The following is a 23,935-nucleotide window of genomic DNA, read 5'->3' as shown; positions in this document are numbered from 1 at the left end:
GTAAGAAACACAGAGATCAGATCTATTTGAGAAAACGAATTCGCTTGTGCTCAGTACACTGTGTCCCACGTCTTGTCGAAATACTAAGCTCCCCATGAACTCTGTTGCCATGTTGCAGCTAATGAAGCACTTGCCCGCGAAAGGCAAAGGTCCCGAGTTCGAGTCTCGGTCGGGCACACAGTTTTAATCTGCCAGGAAGTTTCATATCAGCGCACACTCCGCTGCAGAGTGAAAATCTCATTCTGGAAACATCCCCCAGGCTGTGGCTAAGCCATGTCTCCGCAATATCCTTTCTTTCAGGAGTGCTAGTTCTGCAAGGTTCGCAGGAGAGCTTCTGTAAAGTTTGGAAGGTAGGAGACGAGGTACTGGCAGAAGTAAAGCTGTGAGTACCGGGCGTGAGTCGTGCTTCGGTAGCTCAGTTGGTAGAGCACTTGCCCGCGAAAGGCAAAGGTTCAAATGGCTCTGAGCACTATGGGACTCAACTGCTGTGGTCATCAGTCCCCTAGAACTTAGAACTAATTAAACCTAACTAACCTAAGGACATCACACACATCCATGTCCGAGGCAGGATTCGAACCTGCGACCGTAGCAGCAGCGCGGCTCCGGACTGGAGCGCCTAGAACCGCACGACCACCTCGGCCGGCGAAAGGCAAAGGTCCCGAGTTCGAGTCTCGGTCGGGCACACAGTTTTAATCTGCCAGGAAGTTTCATATCAGCGCACACTCCGCTGCAGAGTGAAAATCTCATTCTGGAAACATCCCCCAGGCTGTGGCTAAGCCATGTCTCCGCAATATCCTTTCTTTCAGGAGTGCTAGTTCTGCAAGGTTCGCAGGAGAGCTTCTGTAAAGTTTGGAAGGTAGGAGACGAGGTACTGGCAGAAGTAAAGCTGTGAGTACCGGGCGTGAGTCGTGCTTCGGTAGCTCAGTTGGTAGAGCAGTTGCCCGCGAAAGGCAAAGGTCCCGAGTTCGAGTCTCGGTCGGGCACACAGTTTTAATCTGCCAGGAAGTTTCATATCAGCGCACACTCCGCTGCAGAGTGAAAATCTCATTCTGGAAACATCCCCCAGGCTGTGGCTAAGCCATGTCTCCGCAATATCCTTTCTTTCAGGAGTGCTAGTTCTGCAAGGTTCGCAGGAGAGCTTCTGTAAAGTTTGGAAGGTAGGAGACGAGGTACGGGCAGAAGTAAAGCTGTGAGTACCGGGCGTGAGTCGTGCTTCGGTAGCTCAGTTGGTAGAGCACTTGCCCGCGAAAGGCAAAGGTCCAGAGTTCGAGTCTCGGTCGGGCACACAGTTTTAATCTGCCAGGAAGTTTCATATCAGCGCACACTCCGCTGCAGAGTGAAAATCTCATTCTGGAAACATCCCCCAGGCTGTGGCTAAGCCATGTCTCCGCAATATCCTTTCTTTCAGGAGTGCTAGTTCTGCAAGGTTCGCAGGAGAGCTTCTGTAAAGTTTGGAAGGTAGGAGACGAGGTACTGGCAGAAGTAAAGCTGTGAGTATCGGGCGTGAGTCGTGCTTCGGTAGCTCAGTTGGTAGAGCACTTGCCCGCGAAAGGCAAAGGTCCCGAGTTCGAGTCTCGGTCGGGCACACAGTTTTAATCTGCCAGGAAGTTTCAGGTGCATATAGAAATAGTGATTCCAGGATCCCAGTCCTTTAACAACTCTGATCATTCCCTAGGCTCTTGAAAAATGCATTTCTATTAAGATAGTGACGTTTTCCCTTACCTTATAGGGTGGTGACAGAAAAGAGATCACGCCATTCGTTAAACCAAGCATACTAAATCCATTAATATCGATGACGACGCTGTGCAGATAGGGACAAAGGTAATGGGCTGTCCCAGAGACAATTGTGTCGTAAGGATATTATTTTTTTAAAAAAATGCTTAGAACGAGGAGTGTATCTCGCGACGATGTACACGAACCTTACGTGTTTCACCGACCGCGGAGTAAACTTTTCCTGTTTGATAGTAAATATTAAATTTAATCTTAGTATCAAGGAGTAAACTCTTTAAATGTATAACTTCTACGCTATTAATAAGGGAGAATGACTATCCTAGATTGTTCTTCTCTTCCTGTCTCTTCGCTTGTTCCTTGTAACATAAAGCAGACATCTTGTACCACGAAAGTTATGTAAGCATTTATACTGTTATCCTTGTTAATATAGTACGTTAAAGTTTATATGTGGGTTATTTCGATGTACAGTGAGCCCTCTGGCATATTCCTTGCACTTAATTAATTTTTCTTAAGACGTTTACAATTTTAGCGGCCGCTGCTTCAACGTACGCCATTACGCGTCGACCTAAGAAAGCGAAATCATAGCGGAGCGCAGGGATCGCCCGCTTTAACATTCAACAAACATTTTTTCACAGCAATGAGCCACACCGGAGAGCGGCATTAGTCTTAAGATTTTACTTTTCAGCTTACGCCGAGAGCCAGGATTCGACGACCACAGCCTGGATATGATGGTAAGAGGTGTATTCTTCGAGTCTTGTGTGGATCCACAATAATTTCAGTATTTGAGTTCACGCTCTTAACGTACAAATACGCCGAAGCTAATACTGTTATATTTTCATTCTCAAGTAAAATTCTTGAAAGTAAGTCAGTAAATTACGTTTGATGATTTTACTGCTCAGTTGTGAGTTACGTGAAAGTAAAACCAATTTTGAAATAGTTTTCTAAAATAAATAACTCAAAAGTAAAAAATCAAAGTGTATATTTAAATATCTTTGAATTATAGATTTCAGGTAAAAATCATTTAACAGTTTTTGCATATTGGACCGCACAATTACATTCACGCGTGCTTCTAGACACCGAACAAATGAGAAAAATATAAATAAATAAACAAATATACTCCTCACGAAGAGCCACTTGATTTGGCGCCCAACGCGGGACGAAGAACAGCCACTTCAGTAGTGAGTTGTGTTTGTGCGAGTGTGTGTGTGTTTTCTACATTAGAAGAAGGCCTTTTGGCCGAAAGCTCAGATGCATAGCACATGAATGTTTATAAAGTTCAGATGTGCCTGTCTGTGATTCAGTTTCTCGTCAATCTCTTTCATAATATTGTCGTTTTTCCATCACGGACTTTCCATTGTTTGAAGAAGAAGAAGAAGAAGAAGAAAACTTACAGGGAAAATATTAATGCGGAATTTTACTTTCCCGTACAAAGTTCGGACGGGATAACTTTTTTAATCTCAAAAAACCGGAAGTCATTTACCATATGGGTCGTTTGACACCCCTTCCTTTTCCTGTCCATACAGCAACCTCCATGCCCTGCTCACATGCCTAGAAACGTCCGTGACGGTGTTTCTTGAGCTTAAGTATGAAATAACAAATCTTTCCTTGCCTCTATAAAGATCAGGTTTCAATGTTGTCGACCCATTACAGTGTGCATCGTAAAACTATTAATGGAAACGACAACCACAAAACTACTAAAATCTTTATTGTCTGCAAATAATTTAGACGTCGTAGCCCATTATCTGGAAGTTTGTAGAACGTCCATCATTTTAAAATACGTTCGACTTTTGTTATGCATGCTATCGTGCCATATTCCAGGCCCACATACTTTCACAGCATTAATTAGACACTAGTCTGCCCTGTACACGTCTCTTCATGTCTGCATAATTACAGCAACCCGCTTCGACTTGAATCTGTTTGCTGTACTCATATCTTGGGCTTCCTCTACAATTTTCCCCCTCACAATTACCAAAGTGACTATTCCTTGATGCGTTAGGGTGCGCCCTACATCAACAGATGTCTTATAATTGTGCGATAAAGTACTGTTTCCCCAGCTGCATTCGGTATTCATTTCTTACGCGATAACTCCAGCTAATCTCTTCAGTATTCTTCTAACGTACCAGGTTTAAAAAGCTTATTTTCTCTTCATGTCTGAACTGCTTGTCGCTCACTTTCCACTCCAAACAAATAAGTTCAGAAAAGAGTACCTAACAGCTAAAATTTATAATTGATTTCAACAAATGCCTTCTCCACACTCGCTTCCCCTGCTGTAGCCAGTCTGCATCTTATATCCTCTCTGCTTCGGCCATCGTCACTTATTTTGCTCTCCAAATTAGCAAAATTCATCTACTGCTTTTAGTGTGCTGTAATAGACATCCGGCCTGGATGTTGGTTTTAGGTTGTTTTTCATATCAGACTATTTAACAACCGGGCTGGTGCACGATCCTCGTCTCAGTTATACGATTCGCAAACATTTAGAAAACTTCAGCTCACTTCGACATAAATAACGCATCACGCAAACATCTGGGGTACACAAATTCCGTTCCTGGGCGATAGGAAGGGCATACGGCCATCCCTCTAAATAACCATGTCCAATTCGTTAATAGCCATGCCGACTCTGCGCCTATGAGAGGCAAAGGAACAAGAAAAGAAGAAGAAGAGATATAGCTGTATAACGGGTCTTTTACGTTGAAATAAATTTATTTTATTTTTTGTTAGATGTTTTCGTTAAATAGCTGAATAAGTTGTGATTAAGAATAATTTAATGAAGCAGAGTAGAAAAGATAAGGTCAAAGAGATGTTCATTGGGCGGACATTGTCGTAATGTAACGTCATTGCGTTGTTCGGTTGTTAAAACAAGTCGTTTGTGTCCCGTTCTGCTGCTCGGTCGTGCGTGTATCTGAAAGGAATTAATTCGGGGACTACAGTAAACTTTCACATAATAGTTACGATTCGATGTTCCGACAAACGTCAGTGTTAATTTGAATTGTGGGCGACAGGATTAGTTTTGACAGATACGTGAAAACGGACGTAACGACAGTTGTTCGCATGTCATCCTTGAACGTGACTTTTTATTTAATTAACGACTGCGGGCTCATTAAAAGCTGTTATCTCATGATTAGGATCAATCCCTCTTTCCTCCTAGATAGTGATCATCCATTAACATTCACGTCATAAGAAAAAGGATTATTAATAAAAGTGATGTTAAATGACAATTACGTGTTATTCCGTTAGTGTGGAACCGACGTAATATCTCTGAAATGACATTGATATATAATTTGTGTTAAATACTGAACTGAAATGGGAAGTAAATTGAAATTAGTGAACATTTGATACTGAGACTATAGAAGCAGATGCGCTTAAGGTTTCTCTTCTCTAAAATGGCAAAATAGGTGCGAACTTTAACTCAATAGTCGACATTAAGTATTCCAAAGACATTAGCATTTCATACTTATTTTGACGACGCGCTGTTAAACAAAGGAATGTTGAGTCTCTGTACGAGTAATAAAATTAAATCTAAGAACATAATTAATAACGGCGAACTCCGCTTTAACAAACTGTATTGCGTGTCGTCATCGGGCAATAACTGCTCAACCCTGGAGAGTTGTGTGGTGAAATTAGAAGTCTGGTATATAAAACAAACTTAAAAATCCATTCAAGCTGCAGTGGAGTCGGCACAACACGACGTGGGCAGTTATAGCTGTTAGAATGGAACCTAAACAAATACTCACAGAAGGTGTTAATCTAAGGCAAATTATTAAATTCAAAGTTGATTTTCATAGATGCCACTTCGACGTACTCCAGAATTCTGTTGACAACACCACGTGCAATTCTCCTGAGACCGTCTTGGCGCTCTTTTATGACGGCTGCCCTATTCGTAATCCGGACAATCAGTTAGTCTCTTATGTTGATGTTTTGTTTATAGACTTCGCCTTTCAACCACTCCAACCCATCGAATATCTAAAGGGGTCAGGTCCGGGGACACTTGATCACCGATAAAAGTGACAATTTCTGCTGATCGATCTTCCGGGGGAATCTTCAGCTCAGATGATGAGTCACCTGATGACTAGAATGTGCAGGGGCCTTCGCATGTCGGAGGAGCATACCCATCCTAGAGATGATCCCAGACAGAAAAAACCAGAGTACTGATGTTTGGCTATCTTGGACGATGCCTAACACTATCTACTACTCACATTTTGCAGTACAAACAATTTTCCTTTCTCTATCACTACTACAAACTTACTATATCTACTTGAACTATGTTACGAACAGTAATACGAGGTGCATTCAAGTTCTAAGGCCTCCGATTTTTTTTTTCTAATTAACTACTCACCCGAAATCGATGTAACTGGCGTTACTTCTCGACGTAATCGCCCTGCAGACGTACACATTTTTCACAACGCTGATGCCATGATTCCATGGCAGCGGCGAAGGCTTCTTTAGGAGTCTGTTTTGACCACTGGAAAATCGCTGAGGCAATAGCAGCACGGCTGGTGAATATGCGGCCACGGAGAGTGTCTTTCATTGCTGGAAAAAGCCAAAAGTCACTAGGAGCCAGGTCAGGTGAGTAGGAAGCATGAGGAATCACTTCAAAGTTGTTATCACGAAGAAACTGTTGCGTAACGTTAGCTCGATGTGCGGGTGCGTTGTCTCGGTGAAACAGCACACGCGCAGCCCTTCCCGGACGTTTTTGTTGGAGTGCAGGAAGGAATTTGTTCTTCAAAACATTTTCATAGGATGCACCTGTTACCGAAGTGCCCTTTGGAACGCAATGGGTAAGGATTACGCCCTCGCTGTCCCAGAACATGGACACCATCATTTTTTCAGCACTGGCGTTTACCCGAAATTCGCTTTGTTTCTGGATTGAAAAATGGCAGCCACGTCTCATCCATTGTCACAACCGACGAAAAGAAAGTCCCTTTCATGCTGTCATTGCGCGTCAACATTGCTTGGCAACATGCCACACGGGCAGCCGTGTGGTCGTCCGTCAGCATTCGTGGCACCCACCTGGATAACACTTTTCGCATTTTCAGGTCGTCATGCAGGATTGTGTGCACAGAACCCACAGAAATGCCAACTCTGGAGGCGATCTGTTCAACAGTCATTCGGCGATCCCCCAAAACAATTCTCTCCACTTTCTCGATCATATCGTCAGACCGGCTTGTGCGAGCCCGAGGTTGTTTCGGTTTGTTGTCACACGATGTTCTGCCTTCATTAAACTGTCACACCCACGAACGCACTTTCGACACATCCATAACTCCATCACCACATGTCTCCTTCAACTGTCGATGAATTTCAATTGGTTTTACACCACGCAAATTCAGAAAACGAATGATTGCACGTTGTTCAAGTAAGGAAAACGTCTCCATTTTAAGTATTTAAAACAGTTCCCATTCTCGCCACTGGCGGTAAAATTCCATCTGCCGTACGGTGCTGCCATCTCTGGGACGTATTGACAATGAACGTGGCCTCATTTTAAAACAATGCACATGTTTCTATCTCTTTCCAGTCCGGAGAAAAAAAATCGGAGGCCTTAGAACTTGAATGCACCTCGTATTGCAGTAGTATTGTGGAACATATACTGGGGTCGAACATTGTGAATTATCCCGAAGAAAATGATCTATTGACACACAGCCAGCACAGATTCAGAAAATTTAGTTCTTATGAAACACAACTAGTTCTTTCTTCTCACGAAGCAATGAGTGCCATCGACAAGGAATGTCAAATTGACTCTGTGTTTATAGATTTACAGAAGACTTTTGACACAGTTCGTCACAAGCGAGATCTAATCAAACTGCGTGCGTACGGAGTATCGTCTGAGCTGTGCAACTGGATTGGTGATTCCTTTCGGATAGACCACAGTTCTTAGTAACTGATGGAAAGTCATCGAGTAAAACAAAGGTTATAATGAATCATCCTCCTCTAACATTGCCTTTTTTATAGAGATAAATGGTACCATGTATACTATCGATTCTTGCATAGGTTAAAATTATCTCAGCTGTTTCACTAAAAGAATTCATATAATTTTGTTCAAATGGTTCAAATGGCTCTGAGCACTATGGGACTCAACATCTTAGGTCATAAGTCCCCTAGAACTTAGAACTACTTAAACCTAACTAACCTAAGGACATCACACACACCCATATTCCGGACTGCAGCGCCAGAACCGCTAGACCACCGCGGCCGGCTATAATTTTGTATATGATGTATTATATTTAAGGCTAAAATGTATAAAAAAGAAATTAATGTGTTATAAATTACTCTTCTTTTGAAAATAACTGAAATTACGAAAATATCTGGCATATTTAAAATTCATATTATTAATCGCACACTCTAATGCTAATTATGAAATTTGTTTCTGAATTTATTTATGAAAACTCTTTTGTTTTATAAACTCTTTGCAAATTGTGAGTACCGCAGAACGTAAATGGTGGTGGGCATACCTCAGATGGAAGTAGATGTTTTTATAAGTTTGTCACCAAGAATGTAATAATTGGTTTTTTGAATGTGGACATTATAAAGTCAGTGTGATTTAAAAGAATGGGGTGAAATAAAAAGGTATCTATAGCAACAGGCCACTCTTCATAATTTACTTCATCTTCAAGAACCCGGAACGTTAAGTCAACATTTTCAGCAGCGAGAATGTACTCCTAGACACAACAAGATTTTGAGCCAGCAACAAAAACAATAACAACGAGATAATAAGATAATAAAAAAGTTCTTCTTTTGTAATCTTACTCCTCTCGAAGTTTTCAAAATGTGTGCCAAGAATGAGAACTATAATGGTGATGTGTGGGAGGGTAAGAGTACTGGGTGATATCTTCCTTCTGATTGGAGGTTTCAGGGACTTCGATCGTTCACTTATGTAATAAAAGGGAACACCTACAGCCGTCCTTACGATGTTATTTAATATGTGCAACCAGTTTCGGTGTTTCAGCACACCATCTTCAGATCTTAATTGACGCTGAGGGGCTTAACACCAATCGTATACATCATTCATCAGTCGCCAATATCTATGAACTGATTTTCGCAGACTACCAACTTTGATTTGGTAGTTGATGGTCGGAGACACGACAACATTGTTATAGGTAGTCTGCGAAAACCAGTTCATAGATGTTGGCGACTGATCAAGATGTATACGATTGGAGTTAGCGTCAGTTCAGGCCTGAAGATGGTGTGTTGAAACACCGAAAGTGGTAGCCATGTAATAAATAACATTGTAAAGACGGCTGTAGGTGTTCCATTTTATTGCGGAAGTGATGTCTGGGGTTCCCCAAGGAAGTGTTATATGCCCTCTACTGCTCTTAATCTGCATAATCAACTTGGGAGGTAGTCTGAGCAGCCATATTAGATTGCTTGCAGATACCGCTGTCATTTTCCATCTAAGAAAGTCGTTGGAAGATCGAAACCAATTGTAAAATGACACGGAATCTGTATGACGCAATAATTGGCATTTGACCACAAGTAATGAAAAGTGTGAAGTTGTCCACACCACTACTAAAAGGAATCCGTCAAATTTTTGCTACAAAATAAGTCACACAAATCTAATGGCCGTGAATTCAGCTAAGTACCGAGGAACTACAATTACGAACAACTTAAATTGGAACGATCACATAGATAATGTTGTGGAGGAAGGCAAACCGAATAGTGTGGTTTATTAGCAGAATACTGCCTAGATTACGCTTGTCCGTCTTCTGCTACAGTACTGCTGCGCGGTATGGCATCCCTACCAGACTGAACTGAGGAGGACGTCGAAAAAGTTCAAAGTAGGGCAGCTCGTTTTGTATTACAGCGAAGTAGGGGAGAGAGTGTCACGGATGCGATAGTGGAGTTCAGTTGGTAACCATCGAAAGAAAGACATTTTTCGTTTCAGCGAGATCTTTTCAGGAAATTTCGGTCTACAACGTTCTCCTCCAAATGTGAAAATATTTTGCTGGCACTACCTACATAGGGAGAAATGACCATAAGAGAAATCGGAGCTCGCACGGAAAAATTTAGGTGTTCATTTCCTGCAGGCGCTTTTAGAGAGTTTAAAGGTAAATAAATAGTGTGAAACTAGGTGGATGAACCCCCTGACAGGCACGCAAGTGTGAACTGCAGAGCAGGTGTGTAGATTTTGATGTGCAAATGCGTGAGCAGCAAAATTTAATGATGTCCCATATTGCATGCCACATTCCTCAACTATGGGAGATGGGTGAAATTTGAGGCCAATTATATAAGTACTTTATCGAAAAGGTTACATTTGAAAAATTTGTACTATCACTAGGACACTAATTCATACTGAATTCAGTAGCTACTGGTAACCATAAATTAGCGATTATCTCGCAAACGTCGTGCTGGCAGGCTCATGTTCCCTGGAACGTTTGCTCTTCTGTTATCGCATAGTTTCAAGCTTCTCAGTTTCTTTTAGTTATGATACACTGTGTGCATTGTGTGTTTTAATCCATGATGGGGGTAGGACATCTGTGATGGGATCGTCTGATCACATTGCTATCTCAGTGAAAGTGAAGAAATATTACAAGATATTTTGAATGGAGTGAACAGTCTAATGAGCACAGAACATGGGTCGAAAGTAAATCGAAGAAAGATGGATGTACTGAGAACTACCAGAAATAAGAACAGTAAGAAACTTAACGTTATATCTACATCCATACTCCGCAAGCCACCTGACGGTGTGTGGCGGAGGGTACCTTGAGTACCTCTATCGGTTCTTCCTTCTATTCCAGTCTCTTATAGTTCGCGGAAAGAAAGATTGTCGGTATGCCTCTGTGTGGGCTCTAATCTCTCTGATTTTATCCTCATGGTCTCTTCGCGAGATATGCGTCGGAGGGAGCAATATACTGCTTCACTCCTCGGTGAAGGTATGTTCTCGAAACTTCAACAAAAGTCCGTACCGAGCTACTGAGCGTCTCTCTTGCGCAGTCTTCCACTGGAGTTTATCTATCACCTCCGTAACGCTTTCGTGGTTACTAAATAATCCTGTAACGAAGCGGGCTGCTCTCCGTTGGATCTTCTCTATCTCTTCTATCAACCCTATCTGGTACGGATACAACACTGCAGAGCAGTATTCAAGCAGTGGGCGAACAAGTGTACTGTAACCTACTTCCTTTGTTTTCGGATTGCATTTCCTTAGGATTCTTCCAGTGAGTCTCAGTCTGGCATCTGCTTTACCGACGATTAATTTTATATGGCCATTCCATTGCAAATCACTCCTAATGCCTACTCCCAGATAATTTATGAAATTAACTGCTTCCAGTTGATGACCTGCTATATTGTAGCTAAATTATAAGGGATCTATCTTTCTATCTATTCGTAAGCACATTACACTTTGCTACATTGAGATTCAATAGCTATTCCCTGCACCATGCGTCAATTCGTTGCAGATCCTCCTGCATTTCAGTACAATTTTCCATTGTTACAACCTCTCGATATACCACAGCATCATCCGCAAAAAGCCTCAGAGAACTTCCGATGTTATCCACAAGGTCATTTATGTATGTTGTGAATAGCAACGGTCCTACGACATTCCCCTGCGTCACACCTGAAATCACTCTTACTTCGGAAGACTTCTCTCCATTGAGAATGATATGCTGCGTTCTGTTATTTATGAACTCTTCAATCCAATCACACATTTGATCTGATTGTCCATATGCTCTTACTTTGTTCATTAAACGACTGTGGGGAACTGTATCAAACGCCTTGTGGAAGTCTACCTGGGAACTCGTGTCTATGGCCCTCTTGGTCCCGTGGACGAATAGCGCGAGCTGGGTTTCACACGATCGTCTTTTTCGAAACCCATATTGATTCCTACAGAGTAGATTTCTAGTCTTCCCGCGCCCGGGTTCCCGGGTTCGATTCCCGGCGGGGTCAGGGATTTTCTCTGCCTCGTGATGACTGGGTGTTGTGTGCTGTCCTTAGGTTAGTTAGGTTTAAGTAGTTCTAAGTTCTAGGGGACTGATGACCATAGATGTTAAGTCCCATAGTGGTCAGAGCCATTTGAATCAGAAAAGTCATTATACTCGAACATAATACGTGCTCCAAAATTCTACAACTGGTCAACGTTAGAGATATAAGTCTATAGTTCTGCACATCTGTTCGATGACCTTTCACGAAAACGGGGGTGACCTGTGCCCTTTTCCAATCCTTTGGAACGCTACGCTCTTCTAGAGACCTACGGTATAACTGGGCTCATGGAACAGACGAAGGTAAGGATTTCTCCTGCCTAGACAGCAAAATAACCCGTGATGGGTGGAGTGAGGAGGGCGCTAAATGCTGACTTGCACTGGCAAAAAGAGCATTCCTGGCCAAGAAAAGTCTATTAGCATCAAACATAAGGCTTAATTTGTGGAAGAAATGTCGTAGAATGTACGTTTGGAGCACAGCATGGTATGGTAGTGACACATTATATAGGGCAATCGTAACGGAAGAGATTCGAAGCATTTGAGATGTTGTGCTACAAGCATATGTTGAAAATAAGGTGGATTGATAAAGTAAGGAATGAGGGGCTCCTCCGTAGAACTGGCGAGGAAAGGAATATGTGGGAAATAGTGACAATGAGTGTGGTGTCACCGCCAGACACCACACTTGCTAGGTGGTAGCTTTAAATCGGCCGCGGTCCATTAGTACATGTCGGACCCGCGTGTCGCCACTGTCAGTAATTGCAGACCGAGCGCCATCACACGGCAGGTCTAGAGAGACGTACTAGGACTCGCCCCAGTTGTACGACGACGTTGCTAGCGACTACACTGACGAAGCCTTTCTCTCATTTGCCGAGAGATAGTTAGAATAGCCTTCAGCTAAGTGCATGGCTACGACCTAGCAAGGCGCCATTAACCATTTCTATAGAGAGTCTCACTTGTATCATCAAGAATGCTGTATACAAATGATGGAGTTAAGTTAAGTATTCTAGCAGCTACGTACTTTTCTTTATAGCATTCATAACGTATCCTGTTCCAGACCTCACGCCCGTCTGCGTTAGATTATAGCGTGCATTTCGGCCTCCTCTATCTACAAGGTGTTGGCACATTTGCCAACACATCAATGAGAAGGGACGAGATGATAGAGGACATCTGTTAAGACATTGGGGAACAGCTTCCACAGTACCAGAGGGTAAAAAACTGTAGAGGAAGGTAGAAGAAGACAGGGATTGGAATACATCCAGCAAATAATTGAGGACGTAGGTTGCAAGTGATACTCTGAGATGAAGAGGTTAGCACAGGAGACGAATTCGTGGTGGGCCGCGTCAAACCAATCAGAAGACTGACGATTCATAGAAGCGAAAGGCCATGATACCTACTCCCCCTCCTCCCCTGCCCCCCCCCCTTCCTCCCTCGCTCTTACCCCACACCCTATTCCTCTTTTTTAAAGTTTGTAACTTTGTAACTCACCGGCTATGGCAGCGATGTACTGTTTCCTGACACCGCCGCGCCCACCGCCAGCGCCATCACCGCCTTTCTCTTTTCCGGAAGGTGCTTCCGCCACCCTGAGCGGCGTCGCCGTGGCTTCTTCCGCAGACATCAAGCTGTAGCAGCGCGACGCTTGCTGGGTACTTGGCTACTGCTTCAACTAATTTCTGATCTCCATCTAAGGGCCCGGCCAGATAATTTCATCGTTCATCTGTATCACTTCTCATTGCATCATGCCCTTACATGGACGACGGAGGTTCATACAGATAAAAATTCCCCGATAGCGCCAACTGTCTCCTGCCGCTAGTAACACAAATAAATGACACCGGCCGCAAACGTGATGGCTGACGAGAACACATTATACTGCATGAAATGTGTACTCGAGATAAAAAGAATCGTGTCAGATAAATCGTGTCTGATTACGACCGGACAGATGGAAAACATCTCAAGTGGTACATGGCAACAAATTGCCGCTACATGTCGGTGCTTTTTAAATGCGGCCCGTTTTTGAAACTTTCTGCCGCAACCTACTTTAGCTGCACAGTCTCAATATGGCACATTTTCACCAAAAAGCAGCCTTGTGCAGAAGCTTGTTGTAACACGCCCGGGGGTACAAAAGGGTGCGATGGTACCTTTAAACTGGTTGTCGTTTCTGCTTTTCTTGACCGTGCGCCCTGTCCACACCACGTACCTCGTAATCCCGCGGCGGTCGTACTGTTCTGCTCCACACTGCTGCTGGCTTGCCTGAAATTATCCATCGAAATATGCAAGCGGATAAGGGGAGCCACTCGACGTTAAGTACAACACTGTTCTACGTCTGGTATGAACATCTACAGGGTTATTACAAATGATTGAAGCGATTTCACAGCTCTACAATAACTTTATTATTTGAGATATTTTCACAATGCTTTGCACACACATACAAAAACTCAAAAAGTTTTTTTAGGCATTCACAAATGTTCGATATGTGCCCCTTTAGTGATTCGGCAGACATCAAGCCGATAATCAAGTTCCTCCCACACTCGGCGCAGCATGTCCCCATCAACGAGTTCGAAAGCATCGTTGATGCGAGCTCGCAGTTCTGGCACGTTTCTTGGTAGAGGAGGTTTAAACACTGAATCTTCCACATAACCCCATCACTTCATCACTGAAAACAAGTTTCGCACTGAAGGCATCCTCTTCCATGAGCTGTTGCAACTGCGCCGAAAATTCAAAGCGTTTGACTTTGTCATCGGGTGTCAGGGCTTGTAGCAATTGTAAACGGTAAGGCTTCTGCTTTAGCCTTTTCCGTAAGATTTTCCAAACCGTCGGCTGTGGTACGTTTAGCTCCCTGCTTGCTTTATTCGTCGACTTCCGCGGGCTACGCGTGAAACTTGCCCGCACGCGTTCAACCGTTTCTTCGCTCACTGCAGGCCGACCCGTTGATTTCCCCTTACAGAGGCATCCAGAAGCTTTAAACTGCGCATACCATCGCCGAATGGAGTTAGCAGTTGGTGGATCTTTGTTCAACTTCGTCCTGAAGTGTCGTTGCACTGTTATGACTGACTGATGTGAGTGCATTTCAAGCACGACATACACACTTTCTCGGCTCCTGTCGCCATTTTGTCTCACTGCGCTCTCGAGCGCTCTGGCTGCAGAAAGTGTGGCTTCAGCCGAACAAAACTTTATGAGTTTTTCTACATATCTGTAGTGTGTCGTGACCATATGTCAATGAATGGAGCTACAGTGCATTTATGAAATCGCTTCAATCATTTGTAATAGCCCTGTATATTCTGAGACGATATGGAAATCACAGGTTCCACTGTTTACACTATAAGTCGTAAATGTTTATCCCAACTGATAGTCTTGATGATTATCTGTCCACTTGGACGAGCGTACGCGTACCGAACACGGCCGGATGATTGTTGGTGATGCGGAAACCGAATGATCTGACAAAAGTTCTTACGCTCGTCACGCATACACAGATATTTGGTACCAGTCCTCCTTGACACTAGTAATGATATTTTAACACTGTTCACAAGGTTAAATTTACAGTTCACAGTTCTTCAGTTGTACGAGAGCGCGCGTAACCGTCGCGGCGCGGCTGATTGTTGACAATGGGGAAACGCGATAACCGAACGCACGTTCTCGCGCTCGCTACAAGACACTGGCACTTGATTGCCCTCTTTTATGGTAACTATTTTTTACTGATTCACATTAGCTCATTCTGGGAGACCGAACACGGCGTGGATGATCGATGCTGTGCGACACGCAACGAGAGGATACATAAATACGTTATTGACGGCGCTGCTCATTTTCAATTACTTCTTGATGCACTTTCCTCTGAACCATTTCCATATATCATCACTTTACTATAATAGCGCCTGTAGCAACACTTCAAGTTCCACGCTAACAATGCCTCTCACATGCAGAGCTACCCACTACACAACATAACAGTTCCGTGTCCCGCGCTCGACTCTCTAGACGCGGCTGCCCGCAAAGATACTCCACAACTAAACCAGCGATATGACAGTACACTTACATTGTATAGTGGCCTCTGTTTTACGAAGGGTAGTAACCGGAAGGGGACTCCAAACTAAGGCTCGTCGACTTACCGTGGTTCAGGTTTATAATTTATATAAAAAACAGCTACCAGCCACATGTATGGTTTAAAAAGGTTTATTATCTTCAGACCATGACCGGTTTCGGATTTAACTTTACAAATCCATCTTCAGATGGCAGATTACAAGCGTTCTTAGTTGGACCCAGTTTTGTTTATGTTATTCATTTGCTGCACTGGGAAAGAAAAGAAATATTTTTGTTGTCATATCGGTAATGGTATTTTTACGACAGATTTACTTCTTTTACAAGATCAAATTGCTCAGAGATGGTTTTTATAAACATTAGTGAACTTGCAGGTTAGTGTACTTACGAGCTGTGTAGTTCTGCCTGACCAGCTCGTAAGTACACTAACCTGCAAGTTCACTAATGTTTATAGTCAGGCAGAACTACACAGCTCGTAAGTACACTAACCTGCAAGTTCACTAATGTTTATAGTCAGGCAGAACTACACAGCTCGTAAGTACACTAACCTGCAAGTTCACTAATGTTTATAGTCAGGCAGAACTACACAGCTTTTAAGTACACTAACCTGCAAGTTCACTAATGTTTATAAAAACCATCTCTGAGCAATTTGATTTTGTAAAAGAAGTAAATCTGTCGTAAAAATACCATTACCGATATGACAACAAAAATATTTCTTTTCTTTCCCAGTGCAGCAAATGAATAACATAAACAAAACTGGGTCCAACTAAGAACGCTTGTAATCTGCCATCTGAAGATGGATTTGTAAAGATAAATGCGAAACCGGTCATGGTCTGAAGATAATAAACCTTTTTAAACCATACATGTGGCTGGTAGCTGTTTTTTATATAAATTATAAACCTTAAGTACAACAGCCACGTTTCTTAACATGTCGAGTTTCGACAAAATAGCGTTACCGTGGTTCTCTCAACATCCTACCATCAGCTGCATCTTTATGAATTCTTTACATCTTCTGCGGAAGGGCAATGGTAATTGTTCCCTAAAAAAAGAGAAAATCGTAAGTTAAAGGGTTGAAGAATCTATTTGCTTTACACATCCTCTCATCATTCTGCCTACCTACAGCGTAGTTCTGCACGTAATCCAGAAATATTATGTTTCCGTGCAACACAAATTCCTTGCATATGGTTAATTTCGCAAAACGTAATTCGGCGGTTTCAAACGTTTGGTAACAGGAGCCGTAAACATCTGGAATCTCTGGATGTTGTTGTTGTTGTTGTTGTTGTTGCGGTTTTCAGTTCAAAGACTGGTTTCATATGGTCTCCATGCTACTGAATTCTGTGCAAGCCTCTTCATCTCCAGATAACTACTGCAACTTACATCCTTCAGAATCTACTTACTGTATTAATCTCTTGGTCTCCCCTGAAAGTTTTACCTCCAATGCTTCCCACCAATACTAAACTTATGAACACAGGGTTCTCGTAGCGAGATAGAATATCTGGTCCAGGCAGTATATCAATTAGCGTCCTTTCCGAGTACGCAGATGCTTTAGCTCCATATTTAACAATCATATACAACCGTTCGCTCGACGAAAGATCAGTAACCAAACACTGGAAAGTGGCACAGGTTACACCAATACTCAAGAAAGGTAATACGAGTAATCCACTAAATTACAGGCCCATATCGTAAACGTCGATATGCAGCACGATTTTAGGACATATATTGTGTTCGAACATATGAATTACCTCGAAGGAATCAGTCTATTGAAACACAGTCAACATGGGTTTAGAAAACATCGTCCCTGTGAAACACAACTAGCTCTTTATTTACATGAAGCGCTGAGTGCTATTGACACGGGATTTCAGATCGATTCCGTATTCCTGGATTTCCGGAAGGCTTTTGACACTGTACCACACTAGCAGCTCGTAGTGAAATTGCGTGCTTATGGGATATCGTCTCAGTTATGTGACTGGATTTGCGATTTCCTGTTAGAGAGGTCACAGTTCGTAGTAATTGACGGAAAGTCATCGAGTAAAACAGAAGTGATTTCAGGCGTTCCCCAAGGTAGTGGTATAGGCCCTTTTCTGTTCCTTATCTATATAAACGATTTGTGAGACAATCTGAGCACGGTTGTTTGCAGATGACGCTGTCGTTTATCGACTAATAAGGTCATCAGAAGATCAAAACAAACCCGCAAAACGATTTGGAAAAAATATCTGAATGGTGCGAAAAGTGGCAGTTGACCCTAAATAACGAAAAGTGTGAGGTCATCCACATGAGTGCTAAAAGGAACTCGTTAAACGTCGGTTACATGATAAATCAGTCTAATCTAAAAGCCGTAAATTGAACTAAATACCTAGGTATTACAATTACGAACAACTTAAATTGGAAAGAACACACAGAACATGTTGTGGGGAAGGCTAACCAAAGACTGCGTTTTATTGGCAGGACACATAGAAATTGTAACAGACCTACTAGAATACTGCTGCGTGGTGTGGGATGCTTACCAGATAGGACTGATTGAGTGCATCGAAAAAGTTCAAAGAAAGGCAGCACGTTTTGTATTAACGCGAAATATGGGAGAGAGTGTCACAGAAATGTTACAGGATTTGGGGTGGAAATCATTAAAAGAAAGGCGTTTTTCTTTGCAACGGAATCTTCTCACAAAATTCCAATCACCAACTTTCTCCTCCGATTCCGAAAATATTTTGTTGACACCGACCTGCATATGGAGGAACGATCACCACGATGAAATACGGTCTCAGATTCGACTCCTGCCTCGGGCATGGATGTGTGTGATATCCTTAGGTTAGTTAGGTTTAAGTAGCTCTAAGTTCTAGGGGACTGATGACCTCAGATGTTAAGTCCCATAGCGCTCAGAGCCATTTGAACCTTTTTTTTTTTTGTTGCACTTCCATGCTTATGGAAGAAAAGCTCATAGAACAGCGGCAATTCCAAACTTTTTCTCCAGACAAGAAAAGCGACGACAGTTTAAGAAAAGCAACAGCTGGCAGGATTTAGAAAAAAAGATCGACTAGGTTAAGAGGTAACTGCACACCAGATTTCCTGTTACATCTTAATGAAAGCAACTGTTGTCAGAGTTTGGTAGAATAATCTGTGCCATGAACAATGCACTACCTGCCCACCATATTTATTTTTACAACGTACTGAAATCTACAGATGGCAGAATCCAATGAAATGGTCCAGTGAATTAAACAGCAACTGCCGACCAGATTTACCGTTACAACGTACAGAAAGCAAATCATGGCAAAATTTTATGAAATGACCCAATGAATTACACAGAAAATAACAAATAAAAAACAAACACTGTTCAAATGGCTCTGAGCATGGTCATCAGTCCCCTAGAACTTAGAACTACTTAAACCTAACTAATCTAAGGACATCACACAACACCCAGTCATCACGAGGCAGAGAAAATCCCTGAACCCGCCCGGAATCGAACCCGGGAAACCGGGTGCGGGAAACAGTGTTCAAACAGACCTTGAAGGCCCAACGGAACCGACCGTCCGCCGTGTCGTCCTCAACCCTTAGGCGTCACCGGATACAGATGAGGAGAGCCATGTCATCAGCACACCGCCTTCCCTGCCGTTGTCAGTTTTCGTGACCGGTACTGCCACTTGTCAATCAAATAGCTCCCTCAGTTTGCCTCACAAGGGCTGAGTGCACCCCGCCTGCTAACAACACTCGGCAGACCCTGATGGCGACCCATCCAAGCCTGACAGCACATGACTTCGATGATCTGACGGCAACCGGTGTCACCACTGCGGCAAGGCAAATTTACAATTATAACTTAGAGAAAGCGACTGGTCACAAAATTTAATAAAATATTCAAATGAATCTGCGAGGTGCCGGGGTGGAGAAGAGTTTGTACCTCTTTAACTCAGACGAATTTTGGATGAGAACGAGACATGCAATCGACCCCCTCCTTATCTACCAGCTAATTATTTATGCGCACAACGGTAACGGAAGAAAATTATGGTGGATCCTGCTAGTTGGTAAAATAAGGAGTGGACACTCACAATAATTTAATAAAAATCGTAATCTACTAGGAAAGAAAAGAGAACTTTATCATAATAAACAACAGGACGTGGGATTCTGTATGTATCTATGAAATGATATGCAGATTTAATATTACAATGAGATTTATTTTACATCAGAACATAAATGGACATGATTATCGACACAAACAGCAGGTTAAAGGATAGGGTATACCGAAATATTATGAGAATAAGAGTTGGCTCGAGAACAAGGGGCTCCTACTCTCAGTGATGCAACAGATTGGCGATAATGACTGGAGGTCCTAATGAATCAAATATTAATCTCCCGACTATATAGCAGTATCGCAATTAGTAGTGAGAGCTCAAATGGGCTCACATGGAGAAACAAGCAATTTGGACTTGTAGCAAAGCGAGCGCGCGTGCTGCTGAGGGATTCAGTATAAAACTGATAAGGTCCTACAATGCCAGAGCCGCAAAATACTGTACCAGTACTGAAATCAGCAGCACATCATAGGTAGGCAGCGTCCAGATGATGTAGTCGCCGACTTCTGCCGTGCTTCAACTCTGTGTCAATCCCTTGCATTGAAGACTGTCCGAGAATTCTAAGTTCTTCTGAAAATGAGCGACCAAGTCGCAAGACCATCCGACTCCGAGGAAGATCAGATCTGGAATATATTCTGTGATGCGATGCAAGAGCGAAGCCAGCATTGCTCAACTCCCTACTCTCCACGAAAAACCGCGAATCAGCATTCAGTGTTGATTCCAAAATTCCTCCACACTGTCTCGGAACATCATTCACGCCAATAACGACCGTTCCCTCCAATTTCGAGCAGGGCTTTATGACGTCAACTAGCCCCAGTTTAAGTTGACCAATCATGCCTCTGCTATTCAGCTGAGGGCACTGAACCTGCCGTTTGACCAGCTACGAAAACAACCTGCCTAGACCACCGGCCATCTGGCGCCAGACAGTCGCACCCAGCAGGGCATGGTCCATAAGTATTCTCAGAATCAATAGGACAATGCAGTCAGTCGGTGCGAGGAATCTTCGTTCCGGACGCGCCGGAACGGTAAACACGTAATCTGTGGCGACACTCAGACGTCTCGCAGGTCGTTTCGCCCTGCATACAATAGGCGAAACTCGACCGACGTCAGTCTTTCCGCCAGGCGCTTAAGCCTATTGTACAAGGTGCATTCAAGTTCTAAGGCCTCCGATTTTTTTTCTCCGGACTGGAAAGAGATAGAAACTTGCGCATTGTTTTAAAATGAGGCTGTGTTCATTGTCAATACGTCCCAGAGATGGCAGCACTGTACGGCTGATGGAATTTTACCGATAGCGGCGAGAATGAGAACTGTTTTAAATCCTTAAAATGGCGACGGTTTCCTTACTTGAACAGCGTGCAATCATTCTTTTTCTGAACTTGCGTGGTGTGAAACCAATTGAAATTCATCGACAGTTGAAGGAGACATGTGGTGATGGAGTTATGGATGTGTCGAAAGTGTGTTCGTGGGTGCAACAGTTTAATGAAGGCAGAACATCGTGTGACAACAAACTGAAACAAGATGATGATGATGATGTTTGGTTTGTGGGGCGCTCAACTGCGTGGTTATCAGCGCCCGTACAATTTCTCAACCTTTGCTCAGTCCAATTTCGCCACTTTCCTGGATGATGATGAAATGATGAGGACAACACAAACACCCAGTCATCTCGAGGCAGGTGAAAATCCCTGACCCAAACCGAAACAACCTCGGGCTCGCACAAGCCGGTCTGACGATATGATCGAGAAAGTGGAGAGAATTGTTTTGGGGGATCGCCGAATGACTGTTGAACAGATCGCCTCCAGAGTTGGCATTTCTGTGGGTTCTGTGCACACAATCCTGCATGACGACTTGAAAATGCGAAAAGTGTCATCCAGGTGGGTGCCACGAATCCTGATGGACGACCACACAGCTGCCCGTGTGGCATGTTGCCGAGCAATGTCGACGCGCAACAACAGCATGAATGGAACTAACTTTTCGTCGGTTGTGACAATGGATGAGACGTGGATGTCATTTTTCAATCCAGAAACAAAGCGCCAGTCAGCTCAATGGAAGCACACAGATTCACCGCCACCAAAAAAATTTCGGGTAACCGCCAGTGCTGAAAAAATGATGGTGTCCATGTTCTGGGACAGCGAGGGCGTAATCCTTACCCATTGCGTTCCAAAGGGCACTACGGTAACAGGTGCATCCTACGAAAATATTTTGAAGAAAAAGTTCCTTCCTGCACTGCAACAAAAACGTCTGGGAAGGGCTGCGCGTGTGCTGTTTCACCGAGACAATGCACCCGCACATCGAGCTAACGTTACACAACAGTTCCTTCGTGATAACAACTTTGAAGTGATTCCTCATGCTCCCTACTCACCTGACCTGGCTCCTAGTGACTTTTGGCTTTTTCCAACAATGAAAGACACTCTCCGTGGCCGCACATTCACCAGCCGTGCTGCTATTGCCTCAGCGATTTTCCAGTGGTCAAAACAGACTCCTAAAGAAGCCTTCGCCGCTGCCATGGAATCATGGCGTCAGCGTTGTGAAAAATGTGTACGTCTGCAGGGCGATTACATCGAGAAGTAACGCCAGTTTCATCGATTTCGGGTGAGTAGTTAATTAGAAAAAAAATCGGAGGCCTTATAACTTGAACGCACCTCGTACGAACCCCTCAGAATTCAGGGAAGTGCAGCCCCCAACCGGAAATCCCGTGTGCCACGTCCACCGATGCTTGTCTCGCATAGGCCACCCGGGGAAGTAACCCAACATGTTTAGCAATCAAGTGAACAGTATTTTTTTGAGCTATCAGTACAAATACTTTCATTAAAAAACCTTATTCGATCTGCTACTATCTTGCAATGACATGGAACATTAATAAAATTGATGAAAATGAGAGGCGACGTGTGAAAGAGGGCATGGAATCTCTCAAATTAAACAGCAGCTGCCCACCAGATTTACTGTTACAGCTTACAGAATGCTGGCCCTGGTTCTGGGGTCCATGAGCACACATAAGTAACAGACAGAATTACAAGTGACCTCCTTCTGTAACACACGGAATACAGATGAACGATAAAAAATTTTTACAACCTGTACATACACAGACCACTCCACCTTGAGATTTCGTGACCGCTATTCCATACAGCACTTTAAATAAAGGTTTAACTACATGTCGTTGAAGTGATTTGAATTGCATACGACTTTGCCATTTGAACAGGACCCGCACTTAACACGACCCGACTTTTCACAGCGGCTCCACTAATACTGCAAGACTAATAACAGATTATCAGTATTCATTTAGCAGCCGACCTGACATAACTAGTACCCTGACAGCACTGTGCTTCTGAAAAGTCTTTGGGTAACTGAGACTGCGACCAGAAAGATGACCAGATCACATATCAACAAGCCTTAAAAAATGCTCACTGTCATTTCTGGAAATCGATGATGAAACCAACAGCAGCGCCTAAATAACTGAGACTGCTATCAGACGGGTGCTCTCACTACACAGTTGGCATTCAAGCCCCAACAGGCCTTAATCCCAGGCAGTCCTTAAGACCAATGATCGGAAATGAATGACAGGTAGCCAACCTGACTGGGTTCGTTCAGATATTCAAACTCAGAGCTCAAATAAATGTTCAATCGTCACATCGGATCAAGTTTCCCACTGAGCGATATTCACTGACCAAACAGCAACAACTGGAGCATCGTAACAGCACAGACCAGCTTTTGAAGCATAGCTGCTGTCCTAGCCTACCGCTGGCTCCAAAGACTCTGACCTTTCTCACCACCTGCCCGGAAATGACTGCGACTAATGGTCACCGCAGCTGCCCTTAATTCGCGCGTCACAACATTCAACCAGTGGTGCTGCCAACCTGGGGCACCAATCGACAGATTGCGAAAAGGAAACATATCCCTCCCAGATAAATCTCCATCCCGTTAGTCTTCGAACGGCGTTGGTGGGGTCAGTGAACTGACAGACTGTGTTACCTCTTGGTTACCCCTGGCAAATATAAGTTGACTCGTGTAGGCCCTAATAAGTTTTTGGTAAGCTGGATCCTGAATCGGATAACTGACCACGGAGATGGCTTGAACCATCTTATAACGCCCCACGAATCTATGTAGCATTTTCGAGGTTACTTCTGCGCCCCTTTACTTTGTGCCTGGAAATCTTTAACCCCATACTAACCATGCAAAGCGAGACAGTACGCCTTCCCTGATTGTAACGAGCGGCCTGAACGT

At 43.4% G+C, this 23,935-nt stretch overlaps 1 protein-coding gene and 1 non-coding gene across 2 annotated transcripts in view; one reads left to right on the top strand and one right to left on the bottom strand.

Annotated features, from left to right (window-relative positions):
- The window catches only part of LOC126176130 (facilitated trehalose transporter Tret1-like), a 107,880-nt gene extending 94,605 nt beyond the window's left edge, over positions 1 to 13,275 (bottom strand). Inside the window, exon 1 of the mRNA XM_049923268.1 lies at positions 13,119 to 13,275. Within this exon, the coding sequence (XP_049779225.1) occupies positions 13,119 to 13,248 (130 nt within the window). The 5' untranslated portion in view covers positions 13,249 to 13,275. The remainder of the gene's footprint in view (positions 1 to 13,118) is intronic.
- Positions 910 to 984, top strand: Trnas-cga (transfer RNA serine (anticodon CGA)). Its single transcript has one exon. It is a non-coding gene; the product is annotated as a tRNA-Ser (tRNA).
- Positions 13,276 to 23,935: the final 10,660 nt, after the last annotated feature.

The sequence above is a fragment of the Schistocerca cancellata genome, chromosome 3 (assembly GCF_023864275.1).
Source record: "Schistocerca cancellata isolate TAMUIC-IGC-003103 chromosome 3, iqSchCanc2.1, whole genome shotgun sequence".
Classification (NCBI taxonomy): Eukaryota; Metazoa; Arthropoda; class Insecta; order Orthoptera; family Acrididae; genus Schistocerca; species Schistocerca cancellata.
Note: the sequence above shows the minus strand (reverse complement) of the source record. Positions and strands in the feature narration are given on the sequence as shown.